Consider the following 17662-nt stretch of genomic DNA (forward strand, 5'->3'; position numbering starts at 1 on the left):
AGAGAGCAATTTTATTTATTTTTTATTAAAAACAAAGTCTTCTTCAAAACAAAATTTCATTTTAAGAACGTTCGTTCTATTTTCTAATCGTTAGTGGGGTCAAATTGACGTTCATTTTCAACCACAGTGACGGGAAAGTTCGGAAATAGAAAACTGCTTGGTAAAAGAAATTTTCAGACAGTGTATGTGGTTTTCATTCAAAAATTACATTCATTTTAAAAACAAATGTTAAAAACAAATGAGAATGTCAAACATTCTTTCATTCAGTGACTGTACAAAGAATTTTCGTCCGAATAGTCTCATCTGAAAATTGATCCGTGTTGCCAGCATAAGGTTTGGTACACACCTATGCATTTGCCTTTTGATCTGTTTCTGCAGTGCTTTTTGCTGTGCGTTTTGCAGATGTGATTTTGCTGCGATTTGCGTTTTAAAAATTTTTTTGGCAAATTTGTTGTTGGGCAGCATAAAATACACAAATTGCTGCAAAAATGCATTACATGCTTCTCTGCAGCTTCTCTATTGATGTATATTGAACCAAAAAAGCAATGTTTTGCATGAACATGTCCGATAGGAAATCGTGTAAATGAACTGTAGTGCGTTTCTGAAAAACAGACAGATGTGAACCAGGTCTTCAACGTTTAGTAACATAATGGGGTTTAAAAAACTAAAATTGGCCCTTTTATAGTACAAAAAAAAAAAAAAAAAAAAAAAAAAAAAAAAAAAAAAAAAAAGCAGATGATTACTACTGTAAGGGGTTTTTTTTTTTTTTTTACTCTAGAATTGTGAAAGTAATATTTGCAGTAGCGATTATTTGCTCTTTTTAATTCTTTTAACCGCATTATGTTACTGGCCGATTAATTGGATTATGAAAATAGTAATCTTTTTCATAATTGATTAGTTGTCGTTTCAGAATATATATATATATATATATATATATATATATATATATATATACATATACATACATATACATACATACACACACATACATACATACATACACACACACACAGCATTTTGCTGGATATTGCACTTTTGCATTTACCGGTCATTAGACTCAGAACTGCACAAGTTTTTATCGTGCTGGCAAATAGTACCCAGGTGTTTTCACGTAGGATACATGCTGTAACACCACTTTTTTTATTTTTATTTTTTAAACATGTGTGGATATTGTTGCTACCTTGAAAGGCAATGACTTCAGTAGGTACAGATTATGCACAGGCTTGAGTTGAGGATTTTTTTTTTTTTAGAACTGCTGGCTCCACATTGTGGACTAATTTTCTGGTCAATTTAGCAAAACACTAGACGAGCCAATCTTTGTTCACATTTTAGGCATTTTGATTTACATGAAAACAGGTCCACAGTGCACTTTATGTAGAGTCGCCCCCCCCCCCCCCCCCTCCGGTGTCACATTTGGCACCTTTCAGAGGGAGAGGGATCAGATGCCTGTCTAATACAGGTATTTGCTTCCACTTCCTGCAATAGATTACTGCAGGAAGGGTCTACGCCAGGAATATGCAATTAGCAGACCTCCAGCTGTTGCAGAACTACAAGTCCCATGAAGCATAGAAAGACTGAAAGCCATAAGCATCACACCCAGAGGCAAAGGCATGATGGGGCTGGAGGGCCAATAATTGCATATCCCTGGTCTATGCCATGTCTGGCCCCTCCTCCACCCCACCCGCTGTCTTCTGGGAGACAGAGGTCCCAGAAGACAGCGGGGACCAGCGCGGAAGCATAGTGCGACTCACACATGCACAGTAGGGAACCAGGCTGTGAAGCCGCAAGGCTTAACTTCCCGATTCCCTTAACAAAGATGACAGCACCTGCACCCGGGAGCCAAGGGACAGAGACTTTGTGTGAGGACATTGCAGGCGCCCTGGACAGGTAAGTGTCCCAATATTAAAAGTCAGCCGCTGCAGTATTTGCAGCAGCTGCTGACTTTTTTCGGCGGAACTTGGCTTTAAAGAGGAATTTTTTTTTAAGGAAAAAATGTAAAAAATTACCACGTAAACTACACTAAAAATGCTCACGCCCAACTTTCACATACCTGAGGAGTTGAGAATTTAACTTTGGGATTGTTATCTATCTCCCATAAACCTTCATTAAATCCCTTTCGTTTGTTGGGTTTGCCATACTTCTCCTTATTTTCTTCATATGGGAATATGTCCTTTGGTCCCAAAAAGGCTCTTCAAAATTAAAAGAAACAATTTTTTTTAATTTGCAGCTCACATTAACAAGCATAACACCATTTTTTCTTTAGTGAGTGGACTACCAATCAACTGACAAACTTTCAGTCATTAGTTAACCAATAATTTATTAGAGCAATTCTCTGTTCAACCCATGGCAAGAATGTAGTTTGAGTAACATTTAAGAAAAAGTTCAGTGCCCAACGGTTACCGATCAGAAAAATTGTGCCATGACCACAGTAATAGGTTGCAGTATGTTACTGTTCTTTGCATTAACTTTCCACACAAGAGTGTGTACCTACTTGCACACATATATAAACACTTAACCTCTAATACAATGCCTAAAAGAGTTAAAGTAGATATAAATCCTCACTGAAGTTTGCTAAAAACGACATAAAAAAAATTTTTTTTTTTTTGCGTTTTTCATCCATTGTTACATCTAACTGCTTCATGCAGCCACTTCCTACTGACATGCACTCACATCAGCAACAGCCACATAGCATTGCTCAGTGCAGGTTCCAGTTAGTGACCATGTCTGTGTAATGTGTCAGCACTGCTGCCTGTAGTCAGGAGAGCAAAATAATAAAACTAAAAAAATAGAACCTGCACTATTTTAAATGCACTATAAAATGTGGAACAAACGTAGCTTATCAAGAGGTGCTCTACTTTTTATAATGCCACAAAAAATTCCAGGCAGTACGGTAATATAAAACAAAAACTGTCACAAACACTGTACACTGCTAATAAATCCTTCACACAATTTATGAAACCCATACAGTGAAAAATTCAGTGAAGAGACTCCTAAATTGGACATAGGTGTCCGCAAATAAGCGTGCTATTACCGATCACATCTTTACCACCACCCGAGTATAATTACTCACTCACTAGAAGTAATGACCTTGGATATTATTTCAGGTCTTATGCATTAGTAAACCCCACTAATTTGCTTCCTTCTCCGATTCAAAAGAACTAGTCACTCAAATTGCCTGTGGTCTACCTGCAGCTGATATTCACCAGGTTCAAATCCCACGGAGGCAACGGAGGACGCACCGGAGGAGGGACTACATGTCGCACCCCCTGCAAAAAACACTAATGAGTGAGACCCCGGAGGAGGAGAAGGAGAAGGAGAAGGAGAAGGAGAAGGAGAAGGAGAAGGAGAAGGAGAAGGAGAAGGAGAAGAAGGAGAAGGAGAAGGAGAAGGAGAAGGAGAAGGAGGAGGAGAAGGAGAAGGAGGAGAAGGAGAAGAAGGAGAAGGAGAAGGAGAAGAACAGCCAGAGCTGAAATCTGCCCCTTGATGGTGTTCAACGCCAACCTCTGGCCTACACCTTGAGCTCGGATGCCACCCTTTCTCCTCACACATGGAGATATAGGCCTTCCAAGTACGATGGTATATCTTCCTGGAAGAAGATTTCCGCACCCTTGGCATAGTTGGAATCACCGAGCCTGACAGACCCTGGTTCCTCAATACCTGGCTTTCAATAGCCAGGCCGCTAAAGCCAGCGATGGTAAAAGCAGGGTGAAGGATTGGACCTTGAGATATGAGGTCCTCTCTCAACGGCAGTCACCAGGGAGCGTCTGCCACCAGGCCCCGAGGCCAATCTGGGGCAATCAGGATTAGTAGAATCCCCTCGGCTTACACCCTGCGAAGCAGACGTGGCAAAAGTTTTAGCAGAGGAAAGGCGTAGATCAGCTAGTACTGATCCCACGGAGCCACTAGCGCATCTGACGCGTCTGCCCACAGATCTCTTGTCCTGGACACGAATCTCGGCACCTTCCGATTGAGCCGGAAGGCCAATAGATCCACATCTGGTGTGCCCCATTTCAGGCACAGCAGCCTGAATATCTCCGGATGCAATGCCCATTCTCCTGGGTCCAGCATCTGTCGACTCAGTCCACCTGCCAATTTTCCACCCCCGGGATGTAAATGGCCGAAACATGTCACTCTGCCCACCGAAGTATGTGAGCAACCTCCCGAGCAGCGGCTGAGCTTCTTGTTCCTCCTTGGTGATATATGTACGCCACAGCCATGGCGTTGTCTGACTGTATCCTGGTCGGACGCCCTTGAAGACACGTCGACCACGTGTGGAGGCACAGCCTGATCGATCGCTCTAAATTCGAGCAGATTGATCGGCAACTTTGATTCCTCCGTCGACCAGAGGCCCTGAGCCCACTGAATCCCCATCACTCCACCCCAGCCAGACAGACTGGCGTCCGTAGTGAACACCATCCATTTCAGAGGAAGGAACGATTTTCCGGCCTGAATCACCGGGGACCTCAACCACCAGATCAGGGAGTCCCTGACTGGCTGGCTCACAGGGACAATGGAGATTTGTCCCATTTTGTCAAGATCTCCTTCTGCAGGACTCTGGTGTGGAACTGGGCATAAGGTACCGCCTTGAAGGAGGCTACCATGAGCCCCAGCATCCACATGCAAAAGCGGAGCGATGACCACTTGCGGTTCATCAGTAGTTTGGCCGCAGATCTGAGAGTCAGCAATTTGTCTGAGGGGAGAAAAACCATTGGCTTCCCTGGAGTCCAACAGCAACCCCAGGTACTCCAGACGCTGAGTTGGTATAACCACTGACTTCTTTAGGTTCAACAGCCACCCAAATTCTTGCAGGGACTGCGAGGTGATCGCCACCCCCTCCTCTAATTCTGAGGCAGAAGAAGCTGTCAGGTGGAGATTGTCTAGGTAACCCACAATCGTGATCCCGTGTTGTCTTAATGCCAATACTGGAGCCAGTACTTTGGTAAAGACTCGGGGGGCTGATGCCAGGCCAAAAGGAAGAGCCACAAACTGGTAGTGGGCTTCCGACTGCCAAACGCAGAAACTTTTGATGCCAAAGGCATATGGGTATGTGCAGGTAGGCATCCTGAATGTCCAAGGACGCCAGGAAGTCCCCTTGATGGAGTGCAGTGACTACTGAGCGAACCGATTCCATTCTGAACCTCTGCACTTTTACAAAGTGATTTAGGGCTTTTAGGTCCAATATTGGACGTACCCCTTAATTCTTGGGCATCCTGTTGGGCTGGGGGCGTTTGCCAAAGCACCGGCAGACGAAAAAGCTGCTTGTGAACGGAAAAGGAGGGCCCTTGCCTGCGGCGTGATTCCTTAGCCTTCCTGGCCTGTGGGAGTAGTGTACTCTTACCACCCGTGGCATTTTTAATAATGTCATCCAACGAGGCTCTAAAGGGGGGGAAGATCCATCAGGGCTTTCCTGGATGCCTGGTCAGCAGACCAGCATTTCAGCCAAATGAGGCGCCTCAGCACCACGGCTGACACTGAAGCCCTGGATAGCAGGGAGAGTATCCAGGGCCGCGTCACAAATGTACTTAAGGCCATGCACTAGTTGGTCTGCTAGTTCCACGCAGACAGGGGAGGCATTCTGCGCTCCCAATTCGCGGTGCAAAAGTTTTGCCCACTCCGTCAGTGTCTACGACACCAGTGCGGATGCCAGTACAGGTCGCACGGCTGACCCCACAACCGTAAACAAGGAACGAGCCACTGCTTCGGCCTTCTTGTCCGTGGGATCCTTGAATGCAGGAGTCCCCTCAACCGGGATCGTGGTTACTTTATTTAACCTAGATACTGGGGGGGTCCACGACCGGAGGAGCCGACCACTAATTGAGAAGGCTTTCCTCAAAGGGGTAACGCACGACACATTTTTGGGGACCGAAAAGGTCCGTTGCGGGCGACCCCATTCCCTGTAGATGAATTTGTCAAAATAAGTCAAATACGGGAACACCTTAGGTGAACGTGCTGGCTTGTGGGACCCAAAAGGGACCGGTACATCAGCAGAGGAATCCGCTGGCTCCTGAATCTTCAGGGTAGCACGCACAGCTGTGATAAGTGCTTTAACAAGCGCCTTGTCGCGCCCGGACCCGGATGGGGAATCATCCTCACTGTCTGAACGGTCCTGGTCAGCCACGTCTGATAGGTCAGAGCAGGGGTCTCAAGCCGCAGCAGGGCCCAAGTCTGCATCAGAACTCTCCCCAGAGGATTGGGCGGGGGGGGGGGCAGGGGACTCTTACGTGCACCTTTCCTGCCACATGCTGCCTCACCCCACCGAAGCAGGGAGAGCCGTACTTACCAGTCCTGAAGTGCTGGGAGACATTCCATCACAGACCCACTCCAGCGCAGTTACAGGGGGGCTGCTGGCCTCGGTATACTGTGATCCAGACATCAGTAGCCCGGTCATATGTATACCCCGGAGCATTGAAGCTCACCGATCACCTCGGGAGCTGAGGCATGTCGTGGCCTGCCGAGCCTTAGCTGTGGCCAGCTCACGCTCGATGGCCGGACTGGGGAGACTACAAGGATATCATTAACCAGCCTATCACCCAGCCGGCAGTTGATGAAAGATCCTGAGATCTTCTATCTTGCGCAAAAAGCAGCAAACCTGCAGCAAAAGTATGGACCGAGAGGTCCGCAGGGTTTCCTAGGTCATTCTCCTTGCTAGGCAAAATAAAAACTGAAGCTGCTAGGAGCAGTGGGAAGGGTTGATACACTTTCTCTGTAATTCACCGACCGACACAGCACCCACCCCTCCTTTTTTCTACATTATACTGCTTGTTGACCTACTGAAGTTGCTAGGAGTGCTAGGAAAGGGCTGATAGCACGGGGCCCGCCCCCCTGGGGCGGGATTAAAGTTCTGTGTATTGTGTAACAATTTTGCCTAGTTTCTAATGGCAGGCTATACAACCCATTTAGTTACAGAGAGGAGCTGTGTCGGTCGGTGAATTATAACAACATTTTTTTTTCTTATTTTACTTGATTTTATTTTTACACTGTTAAAAAGGAGGAGGAGGAGGAGGAGGAGGAGGAGGAGGAGGAGGGATCACTTTTTATTCCTACCGGTATTACAAGGAATGTAAACATCCCTTGTAAAAGAAAAAAGCCTGACAGGTCCTCTTAAATATGAGATCTGGGGACAAAAAGTCCTCAGATCTCATATTTGGACTTAAATGCAATAAAAAAAAAGTAATTTGAAAAAATAAAATTGAAAAAAAAGTTCCTTTAAAGAGGTATGGGTGGAAGTAACGTTTTGACGTCGCTTCTGCCCTGATATGGTATAGAGACGAGTGGAGGCCCATCTTAGCCTCACTCGCTTCCATACCCAGCATAGGAAAGGACCCGATCGCCTCCGCCACTACCGACAGCTCCGGTAAGTGGCAGAGGGCCCGGGAAAGCAGGAGTGGCACCTCTCCCGCCACCGATAATGGTGATCTCGTGGCAAACCCGCCGCAGAGACCACCATTATCATACACACGACCAGCGACTGAAGAGATGGATCTCTCAGTTGTGGCAGCAGCTGCTGCCGTTACTGAGATAGCCCTCTTCAAAAAATGGACGTACATCGTCGTGTGCCAGTTGTAAAGTGGTTAACCACTCAAGGACCGAAAGGATTTGCCCCCTTAATGACCAGGCCATTTTTAGCGATACGGCACTGCGTTGTTTTAACTGACAATTGCGCTGTCGTGCAACGTTGTACTAATTTATGTAATTTTTCCCCCCACAAATCTTTTGGTGGTATTTAATCACCTGTTTGTTTTTTGTGCTATAAAACAAAGACCGACAGTTTCGGGAAAAAAAATACATACATACATACATCCCCAAAATAAAAAATAAAACAAATGTAAAAACACATTTTATCCATATTCTTAGACATAATACCAATATGTTGTCTACATTTTTTATTCTTTTTTTAAAATGTCAGAAATATCAAAAAGCGTATATTGGTTTGCACAAATGTTATAGCATCTACAAAATAGAGGATAGATTTATGCCATTTTCATTATAACCAGTAATGGCGGTGATCAGCGTTTGACTGCGAAATTACGGTGGACAGATCACACACTTGACTTTTGGGACAAGTGACATTTATGCAACGATCAGAGCTAAAAATAGCCAACGATTACTGTACGTCACTGGCGGGGAAGGGGTTAACACTATGGGGCGATCAAGGGTTAAGTGTTTTCTGTTTCTCCTGCCTGACAGAACAGAGATCTGTCCGTTTACATTGACAGATCCCCGTTTGCTCTCTCAGGAGCGATCACGGGTGGCCGGCGGACATCACAGCCGCATGCATCAGCCCCAGCGTTGTGCCGAGGGAGCGCACCCCCTAGTGGTCTTAAAAGCAGCCTACGTATAAGCACGGCAAATTGCCTAGAAGAGTACAACCGCAGCGGTTGGTCCTTAACCACTTAAGCCCCGGAACAATTGTCAGCCTAAGGACCAGAGGTCTTTTTACAATGTCACACTGCACTGCTTTAACTGGTAATTGTGCGGTCATGCAATGTTGTACCCAAACGAAATTTGCGTCCTTTTCTTCCCACAAATAGAGCTTTCTTTTGATGGTATTTGATTTCCTCTGCGATTTTTATTTTTTACGATATAAAAAAAGGAAAAAAGACTGAAAATTCTGAAAAAAAAAAAAAGAAGAAGAAGATTTGTGTGCCTATGTGTACCTACGTGTCAGTGTGATTGGTGCACACTTACTATGTCCTCTCCTCGCGGTCCAGTCAAAAAGACCACCCCGAGGAGAGTGACATCACTTCCTCCTGCCTGTGTTTACACTACACAGGCAGGGGAAGCTTCTCATTCGCCAGGAGCGATCGAGAGGGGATGGCCAGAAACCAACGGCCATCCCCTCACCCCGGATCGCTCCTGAAGTGAAACGGACCGCCGCAGCCAACGGGAGGGGGTCCGATCAGACCCCACACCCGCTGGAAGGCAGGCACGTACGGGTACGTGCTTGTGCCCATACATGCCATTCTGCCGACTTATAATTACATGCGGCGGTCCTAAAGTGGTTAAACGCTTGCTGACCGCCTAACCTACTAATACGGTCTGTGCTGGATCACATACCTAGTACTTGATCTGCCAGTCAGCTGTGCTGTGATTCGTTACAGCACAAGCTGATCAGCAGGTCTCGGCCAATGATTGACTGCTGCCACACACTGATTGGCTCAGTGATTCACGGAAAAAAGCAAAATAGTTTTTTCCCAAAATTGTCTGTTTATATTAAAAAATTAAAAGCCCCCTGGTGATCAAATTCCACAAAAAAAATAAAAATAAAAAGCCCATTGTGGGGGAAAAAAAAAAAAAATTTATATAAAGTTTTGTTTATGTTCAGTGTTGCATGCCCGTGCAATTGTCAGTTAAATTAGCGCAGTATTAAATAGCAAAAAATGGCCTTGCCATGAGGGGGCTAAAATCTCCTGGAGGGTAAGTGGTTAATAAAAAGGCATCTGGTGACTCTCCAACAGAAACTTTCTGCAAACTGTCTCTGCAGACCAACATCTCAGCCAGAGGATCCTGTGTATTTTTACAGAAATGGGAGACAGGAGAGGATTTTGATGCAAGGAGTTTACCAATCTTTGCAGTAGTGCAAGGTTACTGAGAGGAGTTCAAATTTGTGGAGTTTTGGACAAATGCATCAGGATCAATCCAGGGTTGTAGGTAGAGCTGCAACGAATGATTATTTTCATAATTAGTTGATAGATTTTTTTGATTAATGTCGGATATTAACCTTTGGTTAAAATATAGTTAATATGTTTATAAAAAAAAAAAAAAATAACTGAAAAAGCAATGTATTCCATGCAGTGGTAAATATAAATAACCAACTAGATGGTTAGGGAGAACAGACAGAAGAGATATACTCTGGGTACATCACCAGGTGGCCTCACCTTCAGTTATATAAGAGCTGTTACAGCAAAGGCATTTTTTTTTTATCGGTTCATCGGATGGCGTGAACTAACTTGGTGGGACATTTTTAAGAAAGGACTTGTCCCAAGCAGTCTCTTGTCTTTTTTTTCTTCTTAACATTTTGATGCTTTTTGTGCAATGGTAGGGGTACATTTGTACCCAGTTACCAATTCACACGGGGGGGGGAGAGAAATACTATCTATAGACACCCCACAGGCACGATATTTAAAGGAATCTTTCATTTTTATTGTTTCACTTTAAGAAGAAAAAATATTTGTTGCATTAATACATGTCCTCTGGGGCAGGACCCAGGTCCCCAAACACTATTTATGATAATTTTAAAGGCTTATGTGCAAGTTAACACTTTTGATTATTCATGTTCGTGTCCCAAAGACTTTAGTGATGTTCGTGTGTTCTGTCAAATTTTTAGCCTGTACAAATGATCTGCTGCGAACCGAACAGGAGTGTGCTTGGTTCATCCCTAATTGCGAATAACGCGGTTTACGAGCGTTTAGCAATACGAGCCATTTAAAAAAAAAATAATAATAATTCTGACTCCACTTGCGAGCCTCGTCTCGCAAGACAAGCGGGATTCAAGCTGCTGAGGTGTGCGGTACCGCATTTAGCTTGAGGCATGGGGCGCCTGGGACACTCCATTCCGGAGCATCCACGGCACCTGTGGTACTGTATACACCGGCACGCCCGCACCTCTGGCCACATACAGTACTGCATACACCAGGACTCTGTGGAATCTGATAATTAACTGATTATGCTCGTAATTCAAGGTACTACTGTACTTTAAACAAGAGGCACACTTTTTTTTTTCAGCTTGGGAGTGATTGAGGGGAACTGTCCTTCCTCCCAGGAGTTCTTCGACTCCAAGGATTCACTTTCCAATTCATTTTCTACCGCCTCCCATTTTGATTTGAAAACGCTTGTGCTCCCTTGGCCTCTGAGAGCAGAGACTTTCCCCACAAAGTCTGCCAAAAATTTATACCGTTCAGCGCCAAAGACCAGGGAACAGGTTTTTCTATTAAAAATTGTTCCACCCACGTTTAAATTTTCAGAAGGGGGAGAATATTTAGTGCACACAAAAAACAATTGTTTGGTAAAATATAAAAGATGTTGCTTCAAGTAAACAGATACCAATGGTGGCAATCTACCGTACCTACAATTATCCACAGGCAACGCTTTAACATGTGGTGCTATCACTGCTTACATAAGTGTGAAATACCCATGTGCTTGCGAGCATAGGGGTGCTTAATAAAAGCCCACATCCCGAAAAAACTTAATTCTCACATGAGACTTTATCTCAAGGGTAAAAACCCTGCCTGGCCCCCCCCCCCGCAACTATGATCCTGGCATAACCACTTGATTCTGAGACCATATACATATAACGCAAGGACAGCAAGTCGTTAATAAAAAGTTGGCCTGTATCTGATACTTTTAATCCCCAAAACAAAACATCACATCCTACCAAAAGGGAAATACAATAAAAAAAAAAAAATAAAATAAAAAAAGTAAGCCTGACGATAAACCATTACTTATAAAAATGTTTTTTTTCCTTCTCAGCAGTTATAAAAGTACAACACAGAAAACTTACGTTTCATGAGTCCCAAAAAAGAAAATGGGCATTTTATTTGACGGAGACTTAACTGCCCCATCAGGAAGTTCATCAACCTGTAAATGAAAATTTAAAAAAAACGTAAGCCTTCACGAAAAATAAAAAAAAAGTTAATATTTACATCAAAAAGTACAATCCCACTGTCAGCCTAGGTTCACATTGATGTGATGTGATACGGGAAACAGCGAATCCTGTGCATTTCCTTCAACGCATTGAAATCGTACAGCATTTCACACAATCTGTTGTGGGTGTACGTGTTAAATTAATGACACCCCAAAACAGCTCATTGTCAGAATGAAAAATAAAAATAAAAAAGTCTTGCACCATTTTGGCGCGGATGTCGTGCGATTTGAGCCATACAAAAATGAATGCATTGCAATTCCTGTGCGAATTACATGCTGTGTACCGCACCACACAGTGTTAACCCAGGCTAAAAAAAAAAAATATGTTTGAACTGACGAGAAATAGGCTTGCTTGGTTTACATAAAAGACAAACAAGGTGAGACCATCATGGCACACTCGTTTCATTAAGTCGTGTCTTTCCAGTGAAAAATAATAATATAATTGAGACAAGATACTGTTTTAGTCTTTTCAGCATAAGAGTTAATTTATAGCCCCTTTCCAAATCACAGAAAATACAGTTTATTACCAGCTGATTAAGTTTAATTTGGAATACCCAATATTACCCAAGAATTCATTTACAATGCAGCTATAAATGCTAAACAAGTACATTTTTTTCCCCTTATTCTTTCTGTACCAATAAAATCATTTGAACAAACAAGTACAGTAACAGTCTTAGCTTACAAAGTGAATAATATTACAACAGTTTGTGTACCATGTGCTTCTGGGCTAATTTGGTATGATGATTATCACAGACCCTGCCCTCTATCTTGCACAGAAACTGAGGGAGGAAAGGCATAGGCCAGTTGGAATCAGTTTAAGAAGTCACCAAAATATCTACTACAAAGGCTAGAGAATTCCTTGGTCTAGGCCCTGAACTGTTTAGTTTGTTGAACCTGGAGGCCAGAATGTCCACACCTGGTTTTCCCCACCTCAGACTGGATTTTGAATTACTGGGATGCAGAAACTATTCTCCTAAGTGTGGGAGTTGATGACTTAAAAGTCTGCCAGACTCCCCGTGGACAGCTGAGGGACTGGAATGCAAGTTTTTAGGGATGATAAGCTTTTGGGGGCCTCTAGATGAATTTACGTAGGCCACTGTGACTGTACCCAGACTGGCAGACCTTACAGAAGGGCGATCCAATAGAGTAGACACAATCTGATGGTCATCAGTCTCAGAATGTTGATGGGACGTTTCAACTCCTGGGAAGACCATGCTCCCTGGACAATCAGGAAGTTGTAAACTTGGCCTGCAAGACTTGCATCTGTTACTGCGTTCCAAGTTCTGTGAAGGAATGACCATCCCAATGCCATGCCTGAGAGATCTTTGGCTGGGCAAACACAATGAGGCAACACAATGGGAGACTCAAACATTTCTTATGGGAGTCATATTTAACTGCAGGTCATAACAGAATGGCACAATTAAAAAATTATGGCAACAAGTTAACAAAATTAAAGTTTGTCAGAATTTATGCGTGTTTTTTGTTTTGTTAATCCGCCTGGAGGATTGACCACAAGTCCTCAATGGACTTAAGGTCTGGGGAGTTTGCTGGCCAAAATTCCCCAAGACACTTAGGGTCCGTTCACACAGGGGCAACACGACTTTCAACACGACTTTTGGAGGCAACTTGGACACGACCTGAACACGACTAAGTCGCCCCAGGCCAGGCGACTTTTGCCGCGGCCAATCAGAGAATGAGCTCTCAAGAGGGAACTCCACGCCAAATTTATGAAAAAAAATTGGCGTGGGTTCCCCCTCCGAGAGCATACCAGGCCCTTAGGTCTGGTATGAATATTAAGGGGAACCCCCTACGCCGAAAAACGGCATGGGGGGGTCCCCCCCAGATCCATACCAGACCCTTATCCGATCGCGCTACCCGGCCGGCCAGGAAAGGGGGTGGGGACGAGCGTGTGCCCCCCCCCCCTGAGCCGTACCAGGCGCGCGCCACCCCCACCCCAAAGCACCTTGTCCCCAAGTTGATGAGGACAAGGGCCTCTTCCCGACAACCCTGGCCATTGGTTGTCGGGGTCTGCGGGCGAGGGGCTTATCGGAATCCGGGAGCCCCCGGATACCGGCCCCCCACCCTATGTGAATGAGTTCACGGTTCTTCTGCCGGGCCACGCGCCTTCTTATAGCTCTTTTACAGGCGGTGGCCCGGTCTTCTGTCGCCGCCTTCTGTTGTTCTTCCCCCCCTTCTCCTGGAGATGTTGACTCGACGCTCTCTCCGGCCGCAATGCCAAGGACGCAGTGCGCGGTGACTTATATAGGGACAAGGGGCGGGGTCGCCGGTTGATGTCACGTGGTGAGACGATGTCACAGTCCCGGAGGATGCTGGGACTGTGACATCGTAAGGGGCGGGGTCACCATGTGACATCAATCGGCGACCCCGCCCCTTGTCCCTATATAAGTCGCCGCGCACCGCATCTCTGGCATTGCGGCCGGAGAGAGCATCGAGTCAACATCTCCAGGAGAAGAAGAAGAACGGAAGGCGGCGGCAGCGACAGAAGACCGGGCCATCGCCTGTAAAAGAGCTATAAGAAGGCGCGGTGGCCCGGCAGAAGAACCTAAGAGGGGGACAAGACCCCCAAAGTCGGAAGAAGAGGGCGGCGACGAAGAAGAAAGCCGGGCTCCTCCGCTAGCAAAAGAGCTAGCAGAAGATAGAGGAGGAGTCCGGCGAGAAGACCACCGAAGACGGAAGACCGCCGGAGCTGTGCAATAAACTATTTTAACCCTGTGTTGTGTTTTTTCTTACATTTTTTTTTCACAGGTGAATGGGTAGGGGTACGTTGTACCCTATACTCATTCACATAGGGTGGGGGGCCCCCTTATTAAAGGGGGCTCCCGGATTCCGATAAGCCCCCCGCCCGCAGACCCCGACAACCAACGGCCAGGGTTGTCTGGAAGAGGCCCTTGTCCTCATCAACATGGGGACAAGGTGCTTTAGGGTGGGGGGGGGGGGCGCGCGGCCCCCCTTCCCCAAGGCTCCCCCCATGTTGAGGGCTAGTACGGCTCAGAAGGGGGGGGCCGCACGCTCGTCCCCACCCCCTTTCCTGGCCAGCCGGGTAGCGTGCTAGGATAAGGGTCTGGTATGGATCTGGGGGGGGACCCCCACGACGTTTTTTCGGCGTAGGGGTTTCCCCTCAATATTCATACCAGACCTAAGGGGGAACCCCACGCCAAATTTTTATTCAGAAATTTGGCGTGGAGTGCCCTCTTGAGAGCTGATAATTCTGTCAGAGTCGCCTCCGTATAGACAGAGATCCAACTTGGAGGCGACCTCCATTGAAATCAATGGGTACCGGTCGCCTACAAGTCGGATTCAAGTAGTACAGGAACCTTTTCTGAAGTCGGAGCGACTTCAGTAGTGTGCATTAAGACGGCTCTCATTCACTTACATTGCTTTTTAAATGTTGTCCGACCTGAGGCGACTAGGGGCGACCTGAAGTCGGATCGGAGTTGCCCCTGTGTGAACGGACCCTTAAGCTGGATATACACTACTTTTTTGTTCAATTTTCTTTAGCTTTACCTTCAACTATATAGTGTAAGGGCCTGCCTGAATACATACAAATGGAAAGTTTGATCTCATATATAGTTTTGGTAAATCTAAAGTAAATTGTATAGTGTGTATCCAGCATTAGTTATCACTTTTAGCTTATGGCAAGGTGCTCCATCATGCTGGAAAAGGCATTGTTCATCACCATACTGTTCTTGGATGGTTGGGAGAAGTTGCTCTCAAAGGACTTTTTTGAACCACTCTTTATTCATGCCTGTGTTCTTGGGGAAAATTGCGAGTGAGCCCACTCCCTTGGCTGAGAAGCAACTACACACAAATGGTCTCGGGATGCTTTACTGTTGGTAGCGCTCACCCTTTCTTCTCCAGACAAAAGTATTTTCCGGATATCCCAAATGAACACAAAGGAATTCAGAGAAAATTACTTTACCCCAGTCCAATCCCTGTACCTTTTGCAGAATATCAGTCGGTCCCTGGAGATGACTAGCGTCTTTGCTGCCCTTTTTGACACCAGGCCAGCCTCCAAAAGTCTTCACCTCACTGTGCGTGCAAATGTACTCACACCTGTCTGCTGCCTGTCCTGAGCAAACTCTGCACTGGTGGTGCCCTGATCCCATAGCTGAATCAACTGGAGAAGGCTCTGGGGCTTGCTAAACTTTGTTGGGCACCCTGAAGCCTTCTTCAAACAGTGGAAATGTTTATTGAATTAAGTTCATGTTCATGGCAAAGGGGGACTTTGCAATTCATCTGATAATTCTTCATAACATTCTGTAGTATATGCAAATTGCAGTCATAAAAACAAACAGAGGCAGCTGACTTTGTGAAAATATTTGTTTCATTCTCAAAAAACAAACAACCCCACTTCTGCCTTTAGAACCACTTTACATCACTTCCTCCTGCTCAGGACTATGTCCCATTGCTACTCATACAGTCACAAGTTCTCAGGCATTTACTGACATGTGTGACTGGCGTACTGAGCTGCATGCATGCTGCACTGTGTATACCAACACGTATGAATGGTGTACTGAGGTGTATGTGTGCTACACTGTATTTTCACATATATAAACAAATAAGGGTCCTTTCACACGGGGTGGATCCGTGCTGATCCGCCCCATGGATATCCGCTTGCTCAGCGGGATCGCCGGAGCAGGAAGATGACAGGTCTGTCTCTGCACACTGCGCAGGGACGAACCTGTCACAACGCCACTCTCCGCTATGGGAGATCGGGTGACGACGGACCGCAGTGTCCGTCGTCATCCGATGACGGATGGAAAAATAGCTTTTTCCTCAGTCACACTTTTTCGGATCGGAGCGGGTCGGATGTCAGTGGACTTATCACCGCTGATATCTGACACTCCATAGACCTCTATGGAGCATCCATTCAGGCGGACCTGAACGGATCGTCCATGTGAAAGGGGCCTAATGCATTCTCTATGCAGGCCAACTAATCGGCTGACCAAATTGTTAATGAAAATATTTGACAACTATTGTCATCAAATATGTTGATTAGTTGTTTCAGCCCTAGTTTGGCATCAAGAGATCCCTGAAATTTGGACATAACCGCTTAGGGCCCACCCCAAGCATATATAATGCGGCTGCTCCGTGTCAGATTACGTACCTAGTACGTGATCTGACACTTCCAGGTCTGGAGCGCGTGCTGCCAGTGAACCGCTCTCGCTGCAATTGGACACAGCGGGAGCCAATCATTGGGTCCAGCAGAATGTCTGACGGGACCCGCTGATCGTTCAGGAGACAGGCTGAATGGTTGCCTGTCTATGTAAACCAGGCAGGCCGCCGTTCTGTGAAGGGAATGTACTGATCCTCCTGCGAAGCAGGAACACAGATCTTTACACTCCAATCAAAGCACCTCCCCCACAATTAGTAATCACTTCCAGGGAATACATTTAACACTTTGATCACCCATTAACCCCTTTCCTGCCTTTTTTTAGCGCAGATCACTGTATTGGTGTCACTGGTCCTCAAAAAGCGTCAGGTGTCCGACTTGTCTGCCACAATATCACAGTCCCGCAATAAGTCGCCGATTGCTGCCATTACATAAAAAAAAAAAAAAAAAAATCCCATATTGGCCTAATATGATGAAGAAATTTGATTTTTTACTTTTTTTTTTTATTATTGAGTATGTTTTATAGCAGAAAGTGAAATAGTTTTGTTTCAAATTTGGTCTTTTTTGTTTATAGTGCAAAAAAATAACCGCAGGGGTGCCCAAATACCAAAGGAAAGCGCCATTTGTGGGAAAAAAATTAAACATTTTATTTGGGTACAGCGTTGCATGATTGTGCAACTGTCAGTAATGTAGTGCCATATCGCAAAAAATGGTCTGAACAAGAATGGGGGTAAACCTTCGGGAGCTGGAGTGGTTAAAACCTGAAAGTTTTTAACCAGTTCCCGACCGGCACACGTCAATGTACGTCGGCGGAATGGCACGGGCAGGCATATTGGTGTACAGGTACGTCTATTTCTATATGCCGCCTTGCCATCGCGTGCACAC

General features: G+C 45.5%; 1 protein-coding gene across 2 annotated transcripts in view; it reads right to left on the reverse strand.

The window, feature by feature from the left end:
* Positions 1–17662, reverse strand: part of PSIP1 (PC4 and SRSF1 interacting protein 1) — a 148781-nt gene that overhangs the window by 94880 nt on the left and 36239 nt on the right. For both annotated transcript variants that reach the window (XM_077475125.1, XM_077475126.1), the window contains 2 exons: positions 11501–11577; positions 2051–2189 (listed from right to left, as the gene is read on the reverse strand). In XM_077475125.1, the coding sequence (XP_077331251.1) occupies positions 2051–2189; positions 11501–11577 (216 nt within the window). The remainder of the gene's footprint in view (positions 1–2050; positions 2190–11500; positions 11578–17662) is intronic.

This window comes from Lithobates pipiens, unplaced genomic scaffold (assembly GCF_037356315.1).
Source record: "Lithobates pipiens isolate NorthernLeopardFrog02 unplaced genomic scaffold, aLitPip1_a1.2 Scaffold_13, whole genome shotgun sequence".
NCBI lineage: Eukaryota > Metazoa > Chordata > Amphibia > Anura > Ranidae > Lithobates > Lithobates pipiens.